Source organism: Mobula hypostoma, chromosome 20 (assembly GCF_963921235.1).
Source record: "Mobula hypostoma chromosome 20, sMobHyp1.1, whole genome shotgun sequence".
Taxonomy (NCBI): Eukaryota; Metazoa; Chordata; class Chondrichthyes; order Myliobatiformes; family Myliobatidae; genus Mobula; species Mobula hypostoma.
The window spans coordinates 42,063,121-42,089,469 of NC_086116.1; the positions used below are offsets into that span (position 1 = coordinate 42,063,121).

General features: G+C 41.8%; 1 protein-coding gene across 6 annotated transcripts in view; it reads right to left on the reverse strand.

The window, feature by feature from the left end:
- Window positions 1-10,870: 10,870 nt before the first annotated feature.
- Window positions 10,871-26,349, reverse strand: part of gata3 (GATA binding protein 3) — a 35,098-nt gene continuing 19,619 nt past the window's right edge. For all 6 annotated transcript variants that reach the window (XM_063072724.1, XM_063072722.1, XM_063072725.1 and 3 more), the window contains 2 exons: window positions 25,498-25,623; window positions 10,871-13,142 (listed from right to left, as the gene is read on the reverse strand). In XM_063072724.1, coding sequence (XP_062928794.1) covers window positions 12,843-13,142; window positions 25,498-25,623 — 426 coding nt within the window. In that variant the 3' untranslated portion in view covers window positions 10,871-12,842. The remainder of the gene's footprint in view (window positions 13,143-25,497; window positions 25,624-26,349) is intronic.

Consider the following 26,349-nt stretch of genomic DNA (forward strand, 5'->3'; position numbering starts at 1 on the left):
CAAGACCATAAGACATAGAAGAAGAATTAAGCCAGTTGGCCCACTGAGTCTGGTCCATCATTCCATCATCTTTTTCAACCCCCTTTTCCTGCCTTCTCCCCAAAACTTTAATGCCCTTATTGATCAAGTACCTGTCACCCTCCGCTTTAAATATCCAATGACCTTGCCTCCAACAACTTTCTGGGGCAATGAATTCCACACATTCACCACCCTCTGGCTGCAGAAATTCCTCCTCATCCTTGTTCTAAAGAGACCATCACTGCAAGACTTGTATGTGTCCAGGACAGAAAAGCAAGCATCCACCCTGCAAAATGCTTTTTCCAAAATCTCCCTTCTGGAAAGTGCTACAAGGTTATTAAAACAAAATCTTCATGCCATCTTAAAAGTTTCTACCCCCAAGCAGGTAATGTGATCAATCTAGTTAGCCCAGCACCCTCCTCCTCTATCTATTACCTCTGTCAATCCACTGCACCATCAAGATTTAGACCAATGCTGGTCACATTGTAAATATACAGACTGCTTGTATTCATGTATTTATGCACATTTTACTCCATATCTCTACGTTAGTCTGTAACTTATTTTATATAATTATTTATTAGAATTGTTGAATGTTGTCTTTGTTGCATGTCACACCAACACATCACAATAAATTCCTAATACAATAAATGCATATGGCAAATAAAGTTGATCCCTCTATTCTGAAGCAAGACAAGGTTTCCACTGTATTTTGGTACTTGACAATAATAAACCAATTCTAATTTCATTTCCAAACTTTTGAACGCAATCTGTTTGGAAATGTTTAGAAAATTTGCGCTGGCGCGAAAGAAATTGAAAACATTAGACATGACTCTGAAAGAAAAATGCAAATTAGGAAGATGATTAAAAACTGACTTATTATGTGAATAATTTGCTGAGAGGCTGAATGTTTTTTTCCTACTCATAAATATACTTGTGATAGCCAAGAAAGGAATTGTTGACCTAAATATCTAGGAACAGGACTTGAGGTCAAAATCAAATTGCTGGCATTGAGAAAGCTTTGTGTTTGCACTCAAACCTAAAAATGGCAAAATCATCCTCTACAACATGTCACACGAACACATTTAGTGGCCACTTTATTAAGTACCTCCTGTACCTAATAGAGTGTCACTGTATATGTTTGTGGTCTTCTGCTGTTGTAGACCATCGACTTCCAGGTCCAACATGTTGTGCATTCTGAGATGCTCTTTTGCACACCACTGTTGTAACACAACAGTTATTTTGAGTTGCCGTCGCTTTCTTGACAGCTTGAACCAGTCTGGCCATTCTCCTCTGACCTCTTTCATTAACAAGGCATTTTTGCCAACTGAACTGCCACTTATTGGATGGTTATTTTATCGCACCATTCTTTGTAAACTCTAGAGGTGTTCTGTGTGAAAATCCCAGGAGATCAGCAGTTTCTGAACACTCAAAACACTCCGTCTGGCACCAGCAATCATTCCATGGTCAAAGTTACTTAGATCGCATTTCTTCCCCATTCTGATATTTGTTCTGAACAACAACTGAACCTCTTGACAAGCCTGCAGGCATTGAGTTGCTACCACATGAATGGCTGATTAGATTGGTATAACGATCAGCTGTACTAGTGTACCTATAAAATGGCCACTGGGTGTATGAGGAGAGCTTTTATACATACAGGGCTTGGAAATTCCTTTAACATAACATAACATTGTTTTTAAAAGGTCACAGTTTTCAATTGCAAGATACTCAGATTCAGATCCAGATTTATTTACTTTGAGGATTTTGCCAGGATTTGAGGACCTGGGTTATAGGCAAAAGTGGAATAGATGAGGACTTTCTTCCCTCGAGCGTAGGAGAATGGGGGGAGATTTGATAGAGGTATACATTATTATAAAGGGTAGATAGGGTAAATGCAAGCAGGCTTTTCAAGAGGTTGGGTGAGACTAGAACTAGAGGTCACAGGTTAAGGGTGAAAGGTGAAATATTTAAGGGGACCATGAGGAGGAGCTTCTTCACTCAGAGAGTGGCGAGATTGTGGAACAAGCTGCCAGCAGAAGTGGTGGATTTGGGTTCAATTTCTACATTTCAGAGAAATTTGGATATGTGTATGGATGGCAAGGGTATGGGAGGGGGCCACGGTGTGGCTGCAGGTTGACAGGACTCATCAGATTAATTAGCTGGCATGGACTAGATGGGCGGAAGGGTCTGTTTCAGTGCTGTGCGCATCATTTGTGTTAACAACCAACACACCTAAAGACGTGTTTGGGGGGGCAGCCCACAAGTAGAGCCACACATTCTGGTGCCATCACAGAATGCCCACAGTGGTCAGCAACTAAATGGCACACAAAAAGCAAAAAGACAAAAACAGCAAAACAAGCCCCATTCCTCACTTCCTTCCCCCACACGTACACAGCCTCTAACCTCAAGACAGATCACTTTCTTCAGCATTCAGCCTCCATCAGCCTCAGATTAAGATTTGTATGTGCAGATGTTGGGCCGTCATGTACCCCAGCGTACCATTTCCAGAATTCAATGCACTGGGGATGGTGAAAGCTGGATGGATTCTTGCATTCCAAAGGGATCTTGATAGGACCATTGAGGAATAATTGTCTACATGTACAACCAGGTTTAAGGACAGCTTCTATCCCGCTGTTAAAAGACTGAGACGATAAGATAGAATACTTGACCCCAAAATCTACCTTGTTATGGCCTGGCACCTTGCAGTCTGCCTGCACTGCACTTTTTCTATAACTGTAACACTTTATTCTACATTCTGTTTTCGCTTTCCCTTGTATAAACTGTGACCTCAGTGCTCTGTTGAAATGACATGATCTATATAAATGCAATGCAAAACAGGTTTTTTTTTACTGTACCTTGGTACATGTGACAATAACAAACCAATTCCGTTCAATTCGGTGCCATGGGGAAAGAGAGGATATGGGATTAACACAATGGCTCTGCAAGAAGCCAGCCCAGATGCATATTGCCTTCTGAGTTCGATGACACCATTTCTTCCTAAGATATCCAAAGTGAGTAGTTTCGGACGACATTGGAAGTTATTATTCACGTTGACTCATACAAGCACTCCACATGGAAAATCTGACCCTTTGCAACAATGACTTTTATGGAATGCAAAATGTGCTTAGAAGGAAACAGGAGCCGTATGTCACCGAACATCAGAAACCACACAATGACGTTTTCACAATGAGGTGTACATTACAATGAAGCCCATGTCACTCCCCCGAATGCTCACACTTTAATAAATGCAGGTGTCAATTGAAACTGTAACAGTACACTTCTGATAATTCACAACAGCTGGCTCACTAATGTCACCTCTTCACCATCAAGGATATTGTCAAGATGCTATGCCTCAAAAAAAGGACCCTCCCCTTCAGGGACACACCCTCTTCTCATCTCTACCATCAGGGATGGGTACAAGAGCCTGAAGACCCACACTCGACAGTTAAGAAAGAGCTTCTTCCCCTGTCAGTAGATTTCTGAATGGTTTGCAAACTCGTGGTCCTCAGCCTTTTTTTAAAACACTATTTGGTAATTTATTGTAATTTTATGTCCTTGCACTATACTGCTGCTGCAAAACAAATACTTTTACATCATATAAGACAGTGATGATGAACCTCACAGTGATCTGGATTCTGAGGTTGTTTCAAATGATAGCACGGAAAATATAAATCTGTGAATATGAAAATCACATCTGATTAATTTTACATTGGATAGTAGCCTTACATGAACAAATGCATATTTTTAAAGTGATTAGGGAATAGTATGGGGAGGAAAGTATAGCAGATGAAGTTGAATCTGGACGAGTGTGATTTGTTCCACTTTGGAAAGTCAAATGTAAGAGATACACTATATGTTAAATCATAGACAGAAGAGATGTTTCGGGCATTGGAAATCCAGAGCAACACATGCAAAATGATGCAGCTCTATAAAACTCTGGTTAGGCCACACTTGGAGTACTGTGTCCAGATCTGGTCGCCTCACTATAGGAAGGATGTGGAAGTATTGGAAAGGGTACAGAGGAGGTTTACCAGGATGCTGCCTGGTTTAGAGAGTATGCATTATGATCAGAGATTAAGGGAGCTAGGGCTTTACTCTTTGGAGAGAAAGAGGATGAGAGGAGACATGATAGAGGTATACAAGATATTAAGAGGAATAGACAGAGTGGACAGCCAGCACCTCTTCCCCAGGGCACCACTGCTCAATACAAGAGACATGGCTTTAAGGTAAGGGGTGGGAAGTTCAAGGGAGATATTAGAGGAAAGTTTTTTACTCAGAGAGTGGTTGGTGCGTGGAATGCACTGCCTGAGTCAGTGGTGGAGGCAGATACACTAGTGAAACTTAAGAGACTGCTAGACAGGTATATGGAGGAATTTAAGGTGGGGGGTTATATGGGAGGCAGGGTTTAAAAATCTGACATGCAAAGGATATTTCCAGTCAAAGATCAGATGGCACAGACTCAGAATAGAAGGACGTCCCTTTAGAACAGAGATGATGAGGAATTTCTTTAACCAGAGGGTGGCAAAACTGTGGAATTCATTGCCACTGACAGCTGTGGAGGTTAAGTCATTGGGTATTTTTAAAGTGAAGTTTGGTAGGTTCTTGATTAGTAAGGGTGCCAAGGTTACAGGGAGAAGGCAGGAGAATGGCACTAAGAGGGAAAATAAATCAGCCATGATCGAATGGTGGAGTGGATTCAATGGGCCAAATGGTTTACGTCGGCACCTACATCTTATGACAAACAAAGATAAAATCAGCAGGTGCTGGAAATCAAGCAACACACTCAGAATGCTGGAGGAACCCAGCAGGCCAGGAAGCATCTACGGAATAGAATACAGTCGACATTTCGAACTGAGACCTTTCATCAGGACTGGAGCAAAAAAGGATGAGGAATCAGAGTTAGAAAGTGGGGGGAGGAGAGGAAGAAACACAAGGTGAGAGGTGAAACCGGGAGTCGGGGGGGGAGGGGAGAAGTAAAGAGCTGGGAAGCTGATTGGTGAAAGAAATACAGGGCTGGAGAAGGGGGTACCTGATAGGAGAGGACAGAAGGCCATGGAAGAAAGACAAGGGAGATGATGGGCATATAAGGAGATGAGGTAAGAGAGGGAATGGGGAATGATGGGGGGAGGGTGGATTACCAGAAAATCAAGAACTCCATGTTTGGAGGCTGCCCATGTGGAACACAAGGTGTTGTTCTTCCATCCTGGGTGTGGCCTCATGCTGACAGTTGGAGGAGGCCATGGATTGACATGTCAGAATAGGAATGGGAAGTGGAATTAAAATGGGTGGCCACCGGCAGATCATGTTTTTTCTGGCAGATGGTGCTCAGTGAAACTGTCTCCCAATCTACGTCAGATCTCACCAGTATACAGGAGGCCACACTGGGAGCACCAGGTACAGTAGATGGTTCCAACAGACTCACAGGTGAAGTGTCACCTCACCTGTCTCCTTACCTGCCCATCAGCTCCCCTTGGTGCTCCTCCCCCTTTTCTTTCTTCCATGGGGTGGTTTGAGTTTGCTGATCTCCTGGGGGTTTCACACACAACAGTCTCTGGAGTTTACAGAGAATAGTGCAAGAAACGAAAAAGGTCCAGTTCTGTGGGTGAAAATTCCTTGCTAATGAGAGAGGTCAGGGGAGCATGATGAAACTGGTTCAAGCTGACAGGAAGGCAACAGTAACCTAAATAACCACACGTTACAACAGTGGTGTGCATAAGATCATATCGAATGCATAACATATCGAATCTTGAAGGTGATGGGCTGCAACAGCAGAAGACCGCTACAGGACGTACCTAATAAAGTGGCCTCTGAGCGTTGACCGTAAGTCCATCAGACATTTGGCCCACTGAGTTTCCTCCGCCGTTCCATTACAGCTGATTTATTTTCTCTCTCCACCCTTTCACCTGCCTTCTCCCCATAACCTTTGGTTCCCTTACTAATCAAGGGAACCTCTGCTTTAAATCTACCCAGTGACTTGGTCTCCACAGCCATCTGTGGCAAGGAATTCCACAGATTCACTACCCTCTAGTAAAAGAAATTCCTCCTCATGTCTGTTTTAAAGGGACATCCCTGTAATTTGAGTCTGTGCCCTCTGTTCCTACACTCACCCACTATTGGAAACATCCTCAGCATATCCACTCCATCATGACCTTTCAATATTTGGTGGGTTTCAATAAGATCCCTTCTCATTCTAAATTTCAGTCAATACTTACATTGCAATGCAGTCTCAGATGCTACACAATGGTGTGTGCCTTCAATCCCACCAACACAGTGCAGGTAATCAAAATTTCCAGGCACAGAAGGCTAAACCATCAATTAAGGAGAACTGCAGATGTGACGAATGTGGCTGTCAAATGAAAAGATCAGAATATTGTAGTGATCTGTTTCCATGCACAGCACATTGTGCAATGGCCGTAACCAGAGCCAACCATTTTAAAAGGGTTGTCAGTACTGACTTGTTTTAGAATAGTAGAGACTGGTTCTGTGGGTGTGACATCAGTTGTTCTACAGATCCCTGGCCCAAATTAACAAAAGACTACCCTGAGGAAGGAGGGTCTTGGCAACTTCACCAATAGACTTCAGCTATTAGAGTTTGGCAGAGGTAAACCCAGTGAGTGTGTATGTTCTTCCCAACTTCTCATGAAACTCTCACTTTAATATCTGTCAAAATTAAACAGAGTTCCATTGCTGAGATGGTAGTGAGCAACTCCCCTGTTTTTCAGTTGATATATACTACATGTTCATTTATAGCTGCTAAGATCAACAGTGATTTTCTGCTGACTCAACAACTGTAAGGCAGCAAATATGAGTGTTGCTTCACTTTGGAAGTTCAAGTCTCCCATATTCATCTTGGTTAAAGAAAGACCTTGTACTTTTACCTCACCTTTTCAGATGCTTGGATAGCCCAGAGTTCCTTACATCCAAAGAACATAATCTCATAGTCATATGGCAAGGAAACAGGCCCTTTGGCCCAATCATAAACACAAGGGATTCTGCGGATGCTGAAAATCCAGAGTAACACAAACAAAATGCTGGAGGAACTCAGCAGGTCAGGCAGCATCGACGAAGAAGATAAATTGGCTCAATTTGCCCATGCTTGGCCCATGTCCTTCTAAACCTTTCCTTTCCACGTAAATGTTCAAGAGTTTCAACTACTTCCTCTGGCAGCTCGTTCCACATATGAAAGACTGCCTGCATGAAGAGTTTAACCCTCAGGTCTCTTTCACATCTTTCCCCTCTCGCCCAAAACCTATGCTGTCTGATTTTGATTCCCTTTCATAATAGTTTGGTATGGCAACTGCTCTGCCTGTGACAAGGAACTGCAGAAAGTTGTGGACACAGCTCAGCACATCACAGAAACCAGCCTCCCCGATACGGACCCTTGTCATTACCTCTTGCTGCCACAGTAAAGCAGCCAGCGTGCTCAAAGACCCCACCCACCCCAGATTTTCTCTTTTCTCCCCTCTCTCCCATCAGGCACAGGATACAAAAGCCTGAAAGCATATACCCACAGGCCCAAGAACAGTTCCTATGCCATTATTATCAGACCTCGGGCGATAAAATGGACTCTTAGCCTCACACATCTACCTGGTTAGAATCTTGCACTTTATCACTTACATTATTGTTTTTCGGTAACCTTCACACTTTATTGTGCATGGTTGCTGGTTTAACATATACTATTTTTCTTTGTCCTCAATATTTTCTTTAACATTTTACCTTATCTTGAAATATTTATTAAATCTAGACCAATGCACTGTGCAGTGAATTGATCCGTATGGACACTAGACAAGCTTTTCACTGTATCTTGGTAAATGTGACAATAATAAACCACTAGCAATGACTTACCTGGGAAAAAATGATGAAGGCATTCACCTTGTTTTATAACCCTCATGATTTTATATACCTCCATAATGTCAACCCTCAATCTCCTGCACCCTTTGAATAAAATCCCCACTCAACCTCTCCCTATAACTCAGGTAATCACTCTAGCAATATTCTCGTAAAATTGATATCCTTCCCATAACAGTTGAACTTAATCTAATATATAATGACACCAAATGAAACTAATTGTGCCAAAGAACCAGATTCAGATATCAACTACAAAGAATATAGAAGGAAGGATGAGATGCTGAGGCCTTGCAAGACATTGATCAGACTGCACTTGGGAGTACTATGAGCAGTCGTGAACCCCTAATCTACGAAAGGATATGCTGACATTGGAGAAGGAGGTTCACAAGAATGATCCCAGGAATGAAAGGGTTAACATATGAGAAGAATTTGATGGGGTTTAGAAGAATAAAGGGGGAGCTTTCTGAAACCTATCAAATATTGAAAGGCCTACATTGAGTGGATGTAGAGACAATGTTTCCTATATTGGGGGAGTCTCAGGCCAGGGAGCACAGTCTCAGGATACAAGGACATCCCTTTAGAACAGAGATGAGGAGGAACTTCTCTAAAGCAGGGGTTCCCAACCGTTTTTATGCCGTGGAACAATACCATTAAAGAATGGGTCCATGCACCCTAGGTGGGAAGACCCTGCGGTCGAGAGGGTGGCAAATCCGTGGAGATCATTGCCACAGATGGCTGTCAATGGGTTACTTTTAAAGTGGAGCTTGTTAGGTTCTTGATTGGTAAGGACATCCAAGGTTACAGTGAGAAAGCAGGAGAAAGGGGCAGAGAGAGATAATAAAATCCCCACCCAACCTCTCCCTATAACTCAGGTAATCATCCTAGCAACATTCTCGTAAAATTGATATCCTTCCCATAACAGTTGAACTTAATCAGGCATGATGGGATGGTGGAGCAGGTTCGATGGGCCAAATGGCCTAATTCTGCTCCTATGTCTTATCGTTTAATAACTTAGTTAATCCTCTGAGAGGCTTTTGAATTCCAGACCCACTTCAGAAATTTCATCACACAAACCCATATGAATTGTGGCATCGTGAGAGATGCTGGGGTTCCTGAGAAAAAACTAATCTGCTCTCTCAGGTGGATGTGGAATATTCTGTGGGTACTGTTTTGAAGATCAGACATCCTTAGCATCCATATTTCCACTCAACAGTTTGAGGGGAAAAAACTCTGACTGTTCCTCCTGGAAGCTAGTTGTGTCAATATTAATTGCCTTGTTTCCTCCAAACTATATAACTGGATGATTTGGGACAAGATAGACTAGTTCAGTAGAAATGCAAATCTTATGTCTTATCCATGTAGACCTCCAAATGGGTGATACCTTTGCATGGGAATTACCTGTCTCTTGATTTACTCACACCCCGCTATTTCCTGCAACAATAACATCATTTTCATTCTGAGCAACCTTGCCACCACCTAAGACTAAGATGGCACTGGCACCATACGGCAATATTTTGTGGAAAGTTCACAAAACTACTCTATATACTTCTTCTGAACTGCGATCACTGTAATTCTCAGCCTATAACTTCCCTTTAAAAAGTGAACTTCGGAACCGAAATGAACTAGCGTTTTACAATCTCCTGAAAGCTTTAAAGAACCTGACCCAGGGGAAGGCAGGCACAGCACATAAAGTGGACGAAGTTTGACCAAGAGGGAGCACTAGGGAAGGACCACAAGCCAGATTGAAGTGTTGAGGCCACAGAGCAGTAAATGAACCAGCGCTCAGCCTTACTACTCTGTGACAGTCAAGATCCCCCACCTGCCTGCTTTTGACCCCTCCCCTCTCCTCTGGTGACTGCCATCGGGACCGTGACACAGGAGTCTTGGGTCCCAAACCACCAGATCAATAACAGTTGTTGCCCTACAAGGATCAGGCTCCTGGACCAGTCTGGATGATTTCACTCGCCGCAGCGCCGACCAACTCCAAAGCCTATAGACTCAATTACACGGACTCTGCCTTTGTTATGCAAGTTTTTATTCATAAATTCTATTGTGTTTCTGCATTTTCCTATGGGTGCCTGCAAGAAAATGAATCTCAAAAGTTGTGTATGGTCAGCAGACTGTGATAATAAATTTACTTTGAAGTTTTGATCTTCTGGAGCCTGGGGATGTGTCAGTATTTGCATGCAATTGCCAGGAGCACCCCAAACAGGACATCAACTGAGGTATTATTGATGTGAGTCTTTAACTCCATTTCGCAGCCAATACACTTACTTGCACATATCTGAATAAGCACAGACGTATGGAAGGAAACAAAGTCCTACATGCAAACAAATTGCCAACTGAAGAAAACCATGCAAATCTAACTCAAATTTCTGATCTGCCCACATTTAATATGCTCAGAGGCCACTTTGTTAGGCACACCTGTACACCTGCTCATTCATGCAAATATCCACTCAGCCAATCATGTGGGAGCAACTCAATGCATCAAAGCATGCAGACATGGTCACGAGGTTCGGTTGTTCAGACCAAACATCAGAATAGAGAAGAACTGTGATCTAAATGGCTTCGACTGTGGAATAACGACAGACAGGGTGGTTTACTTCTGAAACTGAGAGTTTCCAGGGATTTTCACACGCAACAATCTCTAGCGTTTATAGACAATGGTGCAAGAAACAAAAACAAAACATCCAATGCGTGGCAGTTCTGTGGGCAAAAGTGCCTTGTAAATGAGAGAGGTCAGACTGGAAGGTGACAGTAACTCAAATACATGCACGTTACAACAGTGGTGTGTGCAAGAGCATCTCTGAACGCACAACTCGTCAAACTTTGAAGTGGGTGAGCTACAGCAGTACAAGTCTACAAACATACATTCAGTGACCACTGTATTAGTTGGAGCAGGTACCTAGTAAAGAGGCCACTAAATGCACAGCAGATTCATTCAAACTCCAGTGTAGACCTGTAAGGGATGGATCATTACATAAGACAACAGATACAAGCATTTACACTCTTCTGTTCATTTATTAATGCAAGTAGCATAGTATTTCATTCTTTACAAGGATAGGAACAGGTAAGGTAATATCTATTCACCAATAACTTACTTTACTAGAAAAAAAAAGAGAAATACTGTATCCTCAAAGCTCCACATCTGAAAGGTACTGCGTAATTGTACAAATAACTTAGAACCTGTTATATTCGCCTTTGCTGCCAGTTCTCTATGTCATATTGCACACCTTTCGGTTTGGCTTTGTCAGTACCTCGAAAACAACGAGAACAAGACTGGAATTATTTTACAACAAAAATAAAAGAGGTGTGATGGGGCGATGTGTGTAAAAAAATACAGCCACTAAAAAGATGCACAAGGGTTATTATAGAATGCGTCTGCTCTACACCGTGGGCAACAGTGCACAGCACCATCAAGTGTTGTTGGGTGGTTTACTGGCACTGCACTATTAAAAGTTCCGCCAAATAATTTGCTTGTTAACTCCCAGATGTGCTGAATTTAATGAGTTTTTACAGTTATTTAGTCCTTGATTAACTTCTTTGTGGTTGAGGTAGAAAAGATTGGACATTTAAAGCAAAAAAAAAAGATTTCTTTTAAGGGCTTGTAAATAAGTGTTTTATTCACATTTTATTTAAATAGACTGTAGCAGTTAAAAGTGGCAAGAGGAGCTAAGATCTTTTTTTTAATTTTTTTAATGTTTTTAGAGAAGGAGACGACATTTACAGTACTTAACTCTCAAGGCTACAGAAAGTCTTAGACCAAAACCTGGACCTTACAGGAGGTACACATTACCAGAACCACAGTATTTTGTCACCAGGCCTTAGGCTTCGAGACCAATAGTGCTAACATGCAATTTTTATATTTCCTGTACAACCACAATGCAGAAATTTTGTGGTGAGACGGACAAGCAAAAAGAGACACTGTGGTGCCAGGAAACCATCCAAACATCAGCAAACCAAAACAAAATTTAAAAAACCCTCTCAAGCAGAAATCGCGATAGATCAACAAAATTAAGTCTAGTTTATTTTTTCTTTAAAAAATTATCCAACAAAACTGTAGCAGTCTTTTCTTTTAATCCACTAGCAATTATAATTGTTAAATGTATACAACCATCCAGCTTGTACAGCGTGTAATGAAATAATTCTTCTACATCTTCTTCTGGTAGTCTGAATTACTTACAAACAACAGTTACAGGAACTTGTTCACAATGCATTTCATCCAGGGACAATAGACGTCCAGATTCTTCATTGGTAATATCTGTGTATTACACTGATTGCTTGCAACTGATAGTACTTCCTATGTAGAGGCTGAAGGCCAGATAAATGGTTTGTCTACAAGGCAATGCATCAAATAACTTCCGCTGGTGTGAGACAGTAGATCTGGGAGTTAGCTTTCGGCAGTTTTACGAGCAGAGAGGATAGTCTGGCTCTCTTTGGTGAGTTTATTGTCTCCTCCTGCAGAATCTGTGTGCCTCCCTCTTTCCCTCCCTTGGTGCAAGAGTCCACTTATCCACGACTGCTCACATTGCACAGAAGAAGCCCCACACAGTCTCGTGGTTGACCACTCTTCCTCGTATATTTTTTACAGGTATTTTCAGGATTTGGGTGGGGGCAGACGGCTGGGATTTGGCCGAAGGTGGATACAAAGAAGGAAGGGTTGGTGGTATCTTGTTTAAAATGGTATTTCACAGCACAAGATCCTGTCTCACAAATAAACAGGTGACAAGACTACGGTGGTGTATTCACAAATGACGGTTGATGACTCAGTATACACACACAGCATACCGAGCGACTTATAGGTGATGTCTAGGGAAACTCTGTATCTGAGGCAAAGCTTGCTAATCGAAGGAGAGTTTATGGTTGCTCAGTCTCAGAGATTTCCTATCATCTGAAAAGAGACGCATTTTGATTTAATCCCATGTGTGGACAATGTTAATGCAAAGCAGGCATGCTCTGCAGCTTCCCACTGGAGACGTCTACCCCATCGCAGTGACCATACTAGAGGGGTGGTGAGGTCCAAACGACAGGCCAGAGGATGGATGAACCGGGGTTGGTGTCGTCAGCACATGGCCCGAGTGGCTGAATGGTGGGATGTGGTGAATCGGCGACATGTGTCTCGTCAGAGCAGTGGGGCTGAATGAACTGGCCTTGTCCATGAGGCTCTTTGAAAACTCATCCAGACCATCGTGGGTCTTTTTGCTCTTCTTGGACTTGCTAGACATCTTCCGGTTCCGAGTCTGAATTCCTTCTTTCTTCATGGTCAGAGGTCGATTAATCTACAGGTGAAAGAAAGGAAGGCATTTTATATCAATTATTCCCTCCAACCCCAGGTCTATAGTTTAATCTTTTTCAAGTTCTGGTTACTACTGACAAATAATACAACATACTGTGGACTTTCCTATCTCGCAAATTGAACAAATTATCTTAACATCGAGCACAGAACGCTACAGCACAGGCCCTTTGGCCAACGATGTTACAGCAACCATTTAACCTCCTCTAAGATCAATCTCATCCTTCACCCCCTACATAACCCTCTGTGTTTCTATCATCCATGTGCCTTCCTAAGAGTTTATTTAATTGTCACTGATGTATCTGCCTCTACCACCACCCCAGCAGAGGGCATTCCACACACCCCTCGTTCTCTGTGTAAAACACCTCCTTCTGATATCCCCCTTCCATATGTTCCCCAATCACCTTAAAATTATGCCCCTTTGTATTAAACTTAAGTGATGAATAAAGGAAGATTTAGCACCAAAACGATCTTCGGATACCCCAGCGCACTTTTCCCTACACAGAGAACGCAACAGTTGATTTCCTGTACAGGAAGATCCCACATAGTGCGTGGTAATTTGCTTTGAAAAGGTTGATCAAGAGATTAAGTATTGGCCAGAGCAGCAGATGAGGGGTCTCTTTAAACAAAAAAGTGCCACTGGGTCCTTTTATTTCCACTGATCTGAGCAATGGTGCCTCAGTCAGTAAGTGGTGTGAAAAGTTAGCCCCTCCAAAAATGCAGCTATTTCTAGAAAGTTTACGTGATTGTCAGCCTGTGTAAGTTTGGACTGGCAGGCTAATCAATTCCAGATGGTTGAATTGAATCCCGAGCTTAAACGGTGTGCTCACAGGCAAATACAAATACAGGCATCTGCACTCACTGAAATTATAATCAGAATCAGAAACAAAAAGCCTCTATTTTTTCTTACACTAGATCATGAAAACTAAACAAAACACCCAATTTCACTGAATGAACCAGCTCAAATTGAGAGCTGAACAGGTTTTAAAAAATATTACATTTCCAAATTTTTCAGTTTACTAAATTCAGTTTGTTGAGTTTTGATGCTGGTCATATTTTTTTAATAATACTTCCTGTGTACTATAAATACAAGCAAGTGGTTTGAAATGAGGGTTCTCCACTATCTAAAATCAAAACAGAAACATTTACTATCAAAACCCAAGATGATACTTATATTTGTTTGCCTGTTTCTTTATATACCAAAGTATTATTTACCAAAGCAACAAATGTTCTCAGGTTTCTCCAAGTACTGTCTAACTCATCTTCATTTACAATCTTGTCATTCAATTCCCATCTTCAAATGGACTCTTACATAGCTTTGACAGCTGTCAATCAGGTTTTAAGTGGAATACTAACACCTTCAAAATATCACACAGCAAGGTTTAGCCCAACTGGAAGAGCTATGTGCACCATCAGACAGAGCCCCATCATAAAAAAATATATCACTAAATCTAAAACAATAATAGTTCGTGTGGTAAATGTCAGGAAGTGATCGCACATTTGAAACACTTCCCTCAATAACAATGGCGAGGAACCAACAGAAAGCACATGAAACAGAGGGGGTTTTAACCAACTTCACCAATAGCTGCCTCCACCTTTCTTACACTTCTCAAAACTGAATTTAACCATCCATAACACCAGCATACAAACTTAGCAGACACATTTGTTTCCTTAACCACCAACAATATACTGTATATCCTTGAAAGGGCTGAGAAGACATATTTATATCTCTTTCAGATCTTTGCCAAGGTACTTACACTATGCTTCTTTCTGATCTGCAGTCACCATTTTACACACTGGCTCTCAGCAACCTTGCTGAGGTGATAATCATACAAGTCAGTGACAATAAACAAGGTTCTGATAACAAAAATTGTGGAAGCAAACAATGGGCATGATACCAAAAAAGAAACTTCCTTTTTTTCATGGGAGCGTCAGTCTAAACTTCTGCACTTAAATCCCAGGCATGGGATCATCTTGAAGCTGAACCACAGCTACAGTATACACATCTGTGTAATGGATTGAGACTATAATCACCGATGATCGAGATTATAACCACCCATTTCTTTGCATGCGCTTGTGTGTTGTGCACAATGCACGGGCAGGTAATACTACCTCATCAGAACCGTATCAGGTGGAACACCTTTCTAACAAAGGGTCTTTGACCTTAAATTTTCAATGGAATGGTATCACAGTGGTTAATGCACCACTTTACAGCATCAGCCAGCGATCACCAATCGGGGTTCAGACCGCGTCATTGCCTGTAAGCAGTTTTTACATTCTCGCCATGACTGTGCAAGTTTTCTCTGGGTGTTCTGGTATCCTCCCACATTGCAAAGACTCAATTAGGGTTAGCGAGTTATGGGCATGCGATGCCGGTGCTGAAAGCATGGTGACTCTTGCGGGCTGCCTAATACCAACCTCCTTGATTTGATCTGACACAAGCAATGCATTTCACGGGACGATTTAATGGCCATGCGACAAATAAAGCTAATCCCTTTAATCTTTTCATCTCTGTCCTGTCTACATGGATGGAGTATTTTCAATATTTTCAGATCTTATTTTAGCTTTACAGTCAGCTTGTAAAAGGACTTGATGTTATTCATCATTGGAAGCAGAATTTCGAAATAATAAATTGCTGACTCAGAATTACATGCACATTGGCTGTGATCGCAGCCCAAGTTTTACCTATAAGAGTAGGCTGAAGTGCTGATCTGCACATTGACTTTGCAACAGTGCTGAAGGCATCCAACACTTTGCTGTTTCACACTTCTACACCAATGTCTGCAAATTGTTTGCAGTCTATACAGCACCGATGGGAAACATCCTATTTACTCCCCAGTAGATGAATATTTAATGGCTAAAACAGCCTGAACTGTTAAATTTATAGTTCTTCCTTCAAATAAACGGCTTTTAGCTCTTTTGCTTTAACCAACTAAGTGCTTAAGCAATGTGGTTGTGTTAAGAACATTCCTGAGTGAAAATGTTAGGTAAGCAATGAATGTACCAAATCAAATCCATTAAAGCAAACCGCTTTTGGAGAGATGGGGGTAGGTAGGGAGGATTTCTTTATTTCCAATAAAACCAATTTTCTCTTCCATTCTTTCTCCTGGGAGAAAAAAACGAGTTCTTAAAATGCACTCAGTGGCCACTTTATTAAGTACACCTGCTCATTAAAGCAAATATCCAATCAATCATGTGGCTGCAACTCAATGCATAAAAGCATGCAGCCATAGTCAAGAGGTTCAATATCAGCATGGGGGAGAAATGTGATCTAAGTGACTTTGACCATGGAATAATTGTTGGTGCCAGATGGGGTGGATGGGGTGGGTTGAGTATCTTAGAAACTGCTGATCTCTTGAGATTTTCATGCACAACCGACTTGAGAGTTTACAGAAAATGGTGTGAGAAACAAAAAGTATCCAGTGAGTGGTAGCTCTGTGAGTAAAAATGCCTTGCTAATGAGAGAGGGCAGAGGAGAGTGGCCAGACTGGTTCAAGCTGCCAGGAAAGCGACAGTCACTCACATAACCACGCATTGCAACAGTGATTTGCAGAAGAGCATCTTCAATGGACAACATGTTGAACCTTGAAGTGGATGAGCTACAACAGAATACCACAAACATACACTCGGTGTCCACTTTATTAGGTACAGGAAATAAGTGAGTATATATTGTTTCTGCTGCTATATTCAACATTATATTCTTGCAGAACAGAGAGAGCTCATATTGAGAATTAGCCGACCCTTGGCTCAAAATGTTCCTCTGTTGGACCTGATACTCTATCTACTTATTCTACTATTAAGAGCATCACATTCAAACCCAATCTTGGGCTTGCCCAGAGCCACTCTGAGGGACTTTCCATTGAGAGAGTGGAGCGGAGGTGTATATCACACACTGAAAACACGCAAGGATTGCTCAGTTCCAACCACAGCCCACTAAACTGCTAACAGGGCAAGGAAAGCACCCACTCCCTGGGAAAAATATATGGATAAGAAATTCACTATAGCCTGTTGATGCTTAACACTGTGCTCTGACAATAAAAGTCCAAGTTAAGTCCCTGTAAAAGATGGATCACTTACCAAAAGATCTATAAATTCTGGTTTGACTACATTTGTAGTATTATCCTCAGTTTAGAAAGGATGTGGAAGCTTTAGTGAGGGTTCAAAGGAGATTTAACAGGATGCTGCCTGGATTAGAGAGCGTGCCTTATGAGAATAAGTTGAGCAAACTAGGGCTTTTCTCTTTGGAACACAGGATGATGAGAGGTGATATGATAGAGGTGAGTATGAGCAGCAAAGGTAAAGTGGAACCAGTGACTTTTTCCCAGGGCAGAAGTGGCTAATATGTAAGGACGTAATTTTAATGTGATTGGGGGACATCAGCGGTAGTTTTTTTTTAAAATACATTAGGGATATTTAAGAAATTCTTAGATAGGTACATGGATGAAGGAAAAATAGGGGGCTTTGTGGGTGGAAAGACATTCAATTGATTTTGGAGTAGGGTAAATGGTCAACACTACAACTTGAACTGAAGGACCTGTGTAGCACTGTAATGTTGTATGTTCCACGTTCAAGTCTTGGAAGGCGCATCTTAACAAAGGAAGTTATTGATAATCAAATTCACCCTGGCTATAAGAACATCAGCACCAAAAAAGATGGTTTGAAAAATCAAAACCATAAACCTGGCACTTAGCTAGTCCGCAGTATTTTCTATCCTCCTGTATACTTCTGAGATGTGAACCATTTACAATAAACTGGTGAGATATCATCAACAGCACATTCATTGGTAAGGCACAGAAACCAGCATCGGTTTGCTCTCCAAGGCCAATGTCCCCGCTAGAGAAGCCCGAACTACACTCACACAGTTCTGTTTGGGCAAGTCACATTGTTTGATCACTGAGCACAAGGCTCACCAAACTAACAGTCCCTTCCCCCACTTCCATCCCCACAAGCTGGAAAGACAGAAAAGCTCCTCGAATTAATGGGACATTCCTCCTATGACTATTCAAAGTGCTGAGGGAGCAAATGCAACAATATTCCAAACCTCAAGATTGTGCATTGAGAACACACTGAAATCCAGCGTCAGTGGTCAAAGGGGTGCTCCACCTCCAAAGTGACCCACGTACAGGTCCCAACAAATTGCTCCTATCTCACCTGGGCCAATCAATGCAGGTATTGCATTGACTTCACGAGTCAACCCACAGAACTGAAAGCAAGTGAACCTCAATCCTAAGGGACTGCCCAAGAAGAGGAGATTATATGTTAATCTATTCCTTCCCACCAAAGATCAGTTTCGGTCAACTAACACTTGATCTGTAGCACCGCCTGGGTGTCATTATACACCAGTCATTGAAAGTGGGCATGCAGGTACAGCAGGCGGTGAAAAAGGCGAATGGTATGCTGGCATTTATAGCGAGAGGATTCGAGTACAGGAGCAGGGAGGTACTACTGCAGTTGCACAAGGCCTTGGTGAGACCACATCTGGAGTATTGTGTGCAGTTTTGGTCCCCTAATCTGAGGAAAGACATCCTTGCCATAGAGGAAGTACAAAGAAGGTTCACCAGATTGATTCCTGGGATGGCAGGACTTTCATATGAAGAAAGACTGGATGAACTAGGCTTGTACTCGTTGGAATTTAGAAGATTGAGGGGGGATCTGATTGAAACGTATAAAATCCTAAAGGGATTGGACAGGTTAGATGCAGGAAGATTGTTCCCGATGTTCGGGAAGTCCAGAACGAGGGGTCACAGTTTGAGGATAGAGGGGAAGCCTTTTAGGACCAAAATTAGGAAAAACTTCTTCACACAGAGAGTGGTGAATCTGTGGAATTCTCTGCCACAGGAAACAGTTGAGGCCAGTTCATTGGCTATATTTAAGAGGGAGTTAGATATGGCCCTTGTGGCTACGGGGATCAGGGGGTATGGAGGGAAGGCTAGGGCAGGGTTCTGAGTTGGATGATCAGCCATGATCATAATAAATGGCGGTGCAGGCTCGAAGTGCCGAATGGCCTACTCCTGCACCTATTTTCTATGTTTCTATGTTTCTATCCCAAAGTCATCTCAAGTCTCTACTGGCCAGTTAATTGGTGAACGGCTGTTGTGGAGTTCTTAGCATGTTGGGGTTCTGACTGGCTGCCTAACCACTTCCGAAAAGATGATCTATGTTCTTTCTACCCTTAACGCATGCTTTTCTTATCTCCTCAACTTCCATCCCCTCCAGTGGCCTTCTTCAACACCAGTTTATGTAGTCACGTTACATCCAGTGCTTCCACTCCACCTTTGTGGATTAAGAGTAAGCACCTGTTCTACTTTCTAAACTCCAGTTTGCAACCTCAATTTTAAAAAAATGTTCACTTTTCTAAACAGTCCAACTCAAGAGCTGGGAGCTATTTTCCCCTACGCAGACCTCCAAGCACAGGAGCTGCTGATGGTTTGATCTAAGCAGCTGACTCAAGAAGTCAGTCATTCTCTTCTTTGAAAGTCGGATTAAAGATTAGCTTTATTTGTCACATAACCCTCAAAACACACAGTGATGTGCATCATTTGTGCCAGTAACCAATACAATCCAAGGATGTGCTGGTGCCAGCCCCGCAAGTGTTGTCATGCTTCCGGTGCCAACATAGCATGCTCACACCTTACTAATCCTAACTTTGGCATGTGGGAGGAAATCCGAGCACCCAGAGGAAACCCACGCGGTCAAAGGAAGAACGTACAAACTTTCGCAGACGGTAGTGGCAATTGAACACCAATCTATTGTACCTCCCGAAAGCTCCCTCTCTCAGCCATGATAATCGGATTGAAATGTTCATCCCATATACATGACAAGTAGCATATAATCCTTCAGACTAGTCTGGGAAATACTAATTAAAGCTTTTCTGAAGACTGTCCCCAAAATAGAGGTATTTTCCAACAAAAAAATGTCCCCTGTAGTTATAAATTTGCTCCAACACTTAACTCAGTAAGGGAGTCAGTCTAAGAGCTATCTGCAAAGGACACACAGCAGAAAGTTCTAATACGCCAATTGAACATGTGCCATGGAACACAGTTACTACTCTCCAAAGAAAGTAAATACACAAGTATTCTGAAGCATCTCAAATCTAGACATTTATGCTGAAGTTACGGTTTTCTCAAGTTGTACATGGAGCACACCACACCAATACACAGCGGCTGTATTTAAATCTGATTAATGCACGTAGTTTTATATGTCCCATTGTTAAAATGTTGACTTTGTTTCCCCTTTCCCTCTTCCTTATACAAAGCGCATGTTGGCTTTCATGTACACAGATATCATCCAGCACTACCATCCATTGCCTGCTGCAACTCTGCATGAGAAATCTGGAGTGTGATCACTCAAGTCGAGTGTGATGTCTCCCAAGGGGCTAATCCCTTAACGGAGAACCCTCGCGGTGACGTTGTTTAACACGGAGAGGCTGACGCACAGGCAGCCAGCACGTGGTCGTTGGCAGGTCAAGGTCAGAGTCACGTGACATGGAATGCAAGACAAACAGGGACCTTTCACTGCCGCAGCCTTCCACGGGTCTTCACCAGTGTCATCATTTCCTGCCAGCTCCACCAAGGAGGTCTTGGTCAGATTGTTCTTTGCCTGGAACCTCCCCCTTGACCTTACTGGCATGGGTGACCCTACCAGGAGTTCAGCTCTAGACAGCGTCGCTCTCAGGTTCTCAAACTTCTCCACCACACCAGAGTGATGATCCTCAGAGAAAGTCAACACCTTGCAAACCTGGTAATGAATCTGTACCTAGTGCAAACCTGCCTTCCGATGTATTAATGATCAAAACACTTTCCATTTTGACTTAATCTGAAAACTGAGCAAATGTGTCATTTAAACAATGTTACAAATGTGGTCACAATTAACATTTACTATATCTAGATGATTACTAATGGATATTTATTACAGTACCTATTCAAATCAATTACCATGAAAATCATAGCACATTCAACAGCTAAATAACTTGACTAAACAACTATTAGAATCGTAGAGCAGTATAGCACAGAAAGATGCCCTTAGGCCCATCTTGTCTACACTACCTGGTCATCCCACTAGTCCTATCTACCTTACCCAGACCTTCATACTTCTCTCATCCACGTACCTATCCAAATTTCCCTTAAATGTTTCAATTGATGTAACACTATCTTTTACCATGAAAATCATAATAAACTGCATTTTCTTGTTTTAACATCAACACATAATGACAGCTTAATATAAAGGATCATAATTTGGGCCTAAACTCAGCCCAGAGTAGTTTGTCTTTAAAGAAAGATTAAAGATGAACTTTGTCACATGTACATCGAAACATACAGTGAAATGCGCGGTTCGTGTTAATGACAAACATCTTCCGAATATTGTATTGGGAGCAGTCTGCAAGTGTCATCACACTTCCAATGCCAACATAGCATGCCCACAACTCACTAACCCTAACCCAAACATCTTTTTGGAATATGGGAGGAAGCCTGCGTACCCAGAGGAAACCCACACAGTCATAGGGAGAATGTATGAACTCCATACAAACAGCAGCAGCAATTGAACCTCAAAAAGCTGATTGCTGGCGCTGAAAAGCGTTGAGCTGACAGCTATGCTACAATGCATTTACACTAACCAGTTAGACATAGATACGAAGGAAGGTAAGATTTAACAAGGGATTGTCTAGGCTCCTTTGTCAAACAAAAATAGATAAATAAGAGGAAAATAACATCAAATAATTTGCTAACTGGTATGACTGATGAACACGCCATCACTACCCTTCAAATGCAGTGTCATGGTATATTCCTAGGCATGGAAATAAAATGTTTGCTTAAACAGAGACTGCTGTGTGTGCAAATGATCAGTTTGAAAATGCCTGTCATACCTGTTTAAAATTAAATCAAACCCACAGAAGGGGCAACCCCCAAAGCATCTGAACTTTAATAAGTAAATTCTGGAGGCTAATCATTGTCTACTTTAATGGAACACTTTTGAATCAGCCTCAAAACTAATAAGCCAGAACAGAGATAGGCAAACCCCAAATCAGCAAACATTATTCAAAAGCCTGTGGGCTAAAGTTTATTGGCAGCTCCAGTGAAATGCACACCAGATGAAGTCTGTTCACACCACTGCACCATAAAGATTAATTGATTGAATTAGACTGGCGCCATTCACGTGACAATTAACACAGACCTTAAATCCGTCCCAATAAACTGACAACAGAGGTGGTCTCTCCCACACTGTCCCCAACAATACAACCCTGGTCTCATTTCATGGGAACACAACCAGAAGGTATCATTTCCAATTTTTTTAAAATCTCGCACTCACGATTCCATCCTTTTGTCAACCACCATTCTGAAGAATTTGATTAAAGTTGCATGCTGCTCATATGAACACATCAACCAATTCAAGTCAATTACACTTGCTCTGCACTTCAATTCCAACTCATTTACAACTGAATTGCCCTCAATTTCATTTTTATTATCAGTTGCCTACTTTGACTTGCTGAATTTATTTCACAACAGTAACATGCACTGTTCCTCCAATCATAAGGCGCAAATTCTGACCAAATACATTTCTTCTGTGTGGATTAATTTACATATTAATAGACTTAAATATGATGTTTTTATTATGTTTTATTTTCTAGTCATCCTCACATCTTTCAGTGAATCGGTGATATCGTAACAAAGCTCGGACTGTTATTTAATTTGCTTTGACATCCACTTCACTTTTTACCTAGTTACTCTATCACCTTGAGCCCATAGCTCAAGCCTTCCCATTCCAGAAAGCCCTTTTAAGTTTACAAGAATACTGTTGTCTATTAGGTATGTTCCTGTTTTTATTCCCTTGCCTTAGCATTGTCCCCATTGTGATCTGTAAAATTCAAGTGATATTTTTATGTGCATCATAAACCTCAACTCCAGCTGTCTGAGGCAAAGGAGTTAATTCCTTCCCAAATATTCCTGGCCTTTTCCAGGGAAAGGGTTAGACAGACTGTCCCCAGTTTACAGCATGGTTCCATTTTCATATGAATTGTTCGGAACCCAAAACAGTCCGCAAGTCAGAAATGTGGCCATGAGACAACTTCCCAATGCCGGCAGTCCCACAACAGGCCGTATATCCATCCCACCGGTCTTCCAAATGCTCGTGAAGGCAGTGAATAAATTAGACATTCGTAAGCAGGGAGAACTTGCACCAAGTAAGTCCACAGTAACACAAAGAGATTCTGCAGATGCTGGAAATCCAGAGCAACACACACAACGTGTCAGAGGAACTCACCAGGGCAGGTAGCATCCATGGAGGGGAATAAACATTCTATGTTTCGGGCTAAGACTCAGCCCAAAATGTTGACCAATTATTTCCCTTCATTGACGCTGCCAGACGGACTGAGTTCCTTCAGCATTTTGAGTTTGTTGATCAAGTAACTCCTCTTTGGAACACACTTAAGCTCATATTTTCTATCTCACTATAACTCTCATTATATAGTGCCATTCAACAGGGGGAACAGGCCCTTTGACCCATGTGGTCCATCCCAACCAAGATACCCATTCAAGCTAGTCTCACTCTCATAAGAATCACCTTCACATAGTCTTCACTCACACACATTCAAGGACAATTCTGAGGGTGGAATTGTGAGTGCAAGAAGAATTTCAAGAGGCGTCATTGGGAAGTGGACATAGCTGACTGAGTGGATGAGGACACGACAGATGGAATCTGATGTGGAAAACCAAAAAGCCATCTATATTGTTGCACGTAATTGCAAGTATTTGTTAAACAATGGTAGATCATGTAGTGTTGATGTTCAAATGAACCTGGGTATGCTTCCACACATTTCTCTGAAAGGATAACATACAGATGTATCAGTCTACTAGGAGGGCAAATGATATGGTCCTTGTTATAACACGAAGAATTAAATACAGGAGTAAAAAAAGATATTAATTTTTATTTTATGGGTTTGTAATATAGTTCATAATGCTGGTATCCTTGCTTATCAAAGAATGTCAATTCCCGTCACTGTCAGTAGCAAGTTTGTACGTTTTCCCCATGATCATGTGGGTTTCCTCCTGGTGTTCTGGTTTCCTCCCACATTCCAAAGACGTGTGGGTTAGGGTTCGTAAATTGTGGGCATGCTACGTTGGTGTCAAAAGCATGCTGACACTTGTGGGCTTCCCCCAGCACAATCCTTGGACTGTATTGGTCATTAAGATAAATGATGCATTTCACTGTATTTTTTGATATACATATGACAAATAAAGCCAACCTTTAATCTTTACTTGCCATTGAAGGAGTGCTGTGTAGGTTTAGTGATCTGGAGCTAGGGATGCTGAAGCAGCTAACTAGATGTTGCAAGAGCTCAGCAGTTCGAGCAGCATCTGTGGGGGTGGGAGAGGAATTGTCGACTTTTTGGGTCAAAACCGTGCAAGAGGTCTCTTACTCATCTTACTTGCTTTTTCTCAGAAACGTCTTAATCCAGGAGCAGTGCTTTTTATGAGATCTTACTGTGCACCATTGGGGTACAAGAGCTTCCCATCTTCCTACAACGATCATATCCAAATCACTTTCATAAACACAAGAGATTCTGCAGATGCTGAAAATACAGAGTAAAACAGACACAAAACTCAGCAGGTCAGACAGCATCTATGGAAAGGAATAAAGAGCCGATGTTTCAGGCCGAGACCCCTCCATCAGGATGTCCTGATCCTTCCTGGGATCCAGGGTCCCGATGAAGACTCTTGGCCTGAAGCATCGACTCTTTATTCCCCTCCACAGAGCTGCCTGAGCTGCTGAGTTCCTCCAGCATTTTGTGACTGTTACTTCAAATGATTATTTGTAAAGTGCTTCTGAAAAGGTTGTGAAAGCCATTAGGTGTGCAAGATTTTGCTGACAATTTCTTCTCTTTTATTAAACTGCTTCTTTCCCACTGCCATCAGATTTCTGAATGGACAATGAACCCTTCTCACTATTTTTTTTTCCTTTTTATGCTCTCTTTTTGCACTATTTATTTAACATTATTTATATATATGCAGCAGCAGTACATTAAAATACATAATAAAAACATAAATTACAATATATATGCATTTTCTTATCGTAATTTATTTTTATTATGTATTGCAATGTACTGCTGTCACAAAACAACACACCCACAACATATGCCAGTGATATTAAACCTGATTCTGATTCTGACGCCTTCTCTTTGCAGTGATTGGTAACACAAATAGCTTAATCCATTCTCCCAAAACACTGGATCATTGAAATTCTCTCCCTCCTCTCCCCAAGGGAATACAATCCAAAGGCACTGCTAAGCGGGGCTGTGAGAGCGAGCACGACAGGGCTGCTGAGCAAGAGCTGAGGGTTGTACTCACATTGTGGAGTTTGTAGTAGAGCCCACAAGCATTGCACACAGGGTCTCCATTGGCGTTCCGTCTCCACAGAGTGGTGGTAGTGGTCTGACAGTTTGCACAGGATGTGCCCGCCCGCCTGGCAGCAGACTGGAAGAACACAATAAAAATGTTTTTTTTAAAAAAAAATTAGCATACACGCACACACATGAACTCCGTCAACCAATGCCCTACTTTCTGTGAACATAGTGTTTCACTTTCCGCAATGCAAGAGATTCTGCAGATGCTAGAAATCCAGAGCAACGCACACAAAATATTGAATGAACTCGGTAGGTCAGGCATCTATGGAGAGGAATAAATACTCAACATTCATTGAACTTTGATGACAAAGGGTCTTGGCCCAAAACATCGACTGTTTATTCTCCCGTTGATGCTGCCTGACCTGCTGAGTTCCTCCAGCATTTTGTGTCTGTTTTATTTTCTATATTGTCCTTGCCCTAAATAATATCACCAAAGAGCATAACTTCCTTTCCTGTTTTCATTATAATGGAGCAAGTTGCTTCACAAGCAAACTAGATTGACTTTATATCTGTGTCATTTGGAAACCTTAAAAAAACACACAAAATTCTTGAATAACAAACACAAAATGCTTGAGGAAATCAGCAGATCAGACAGCAGCTATGGAGAGGAATAAACAGATAAACAGTTGAAGTTTTGGGCTGAGACCCTTCCTCAGGACTGGCACTGCCTTGGAGAACTGTGTGTAAACTTTACACAATAAACTGCTGGAAAGGGTCTGCTTCATGAAGCCAAAGCCCATGAAAAGCTGAATCTGTAAAAATACTTCCCCGCAAGAATCTGATGCTCTTGCAAATC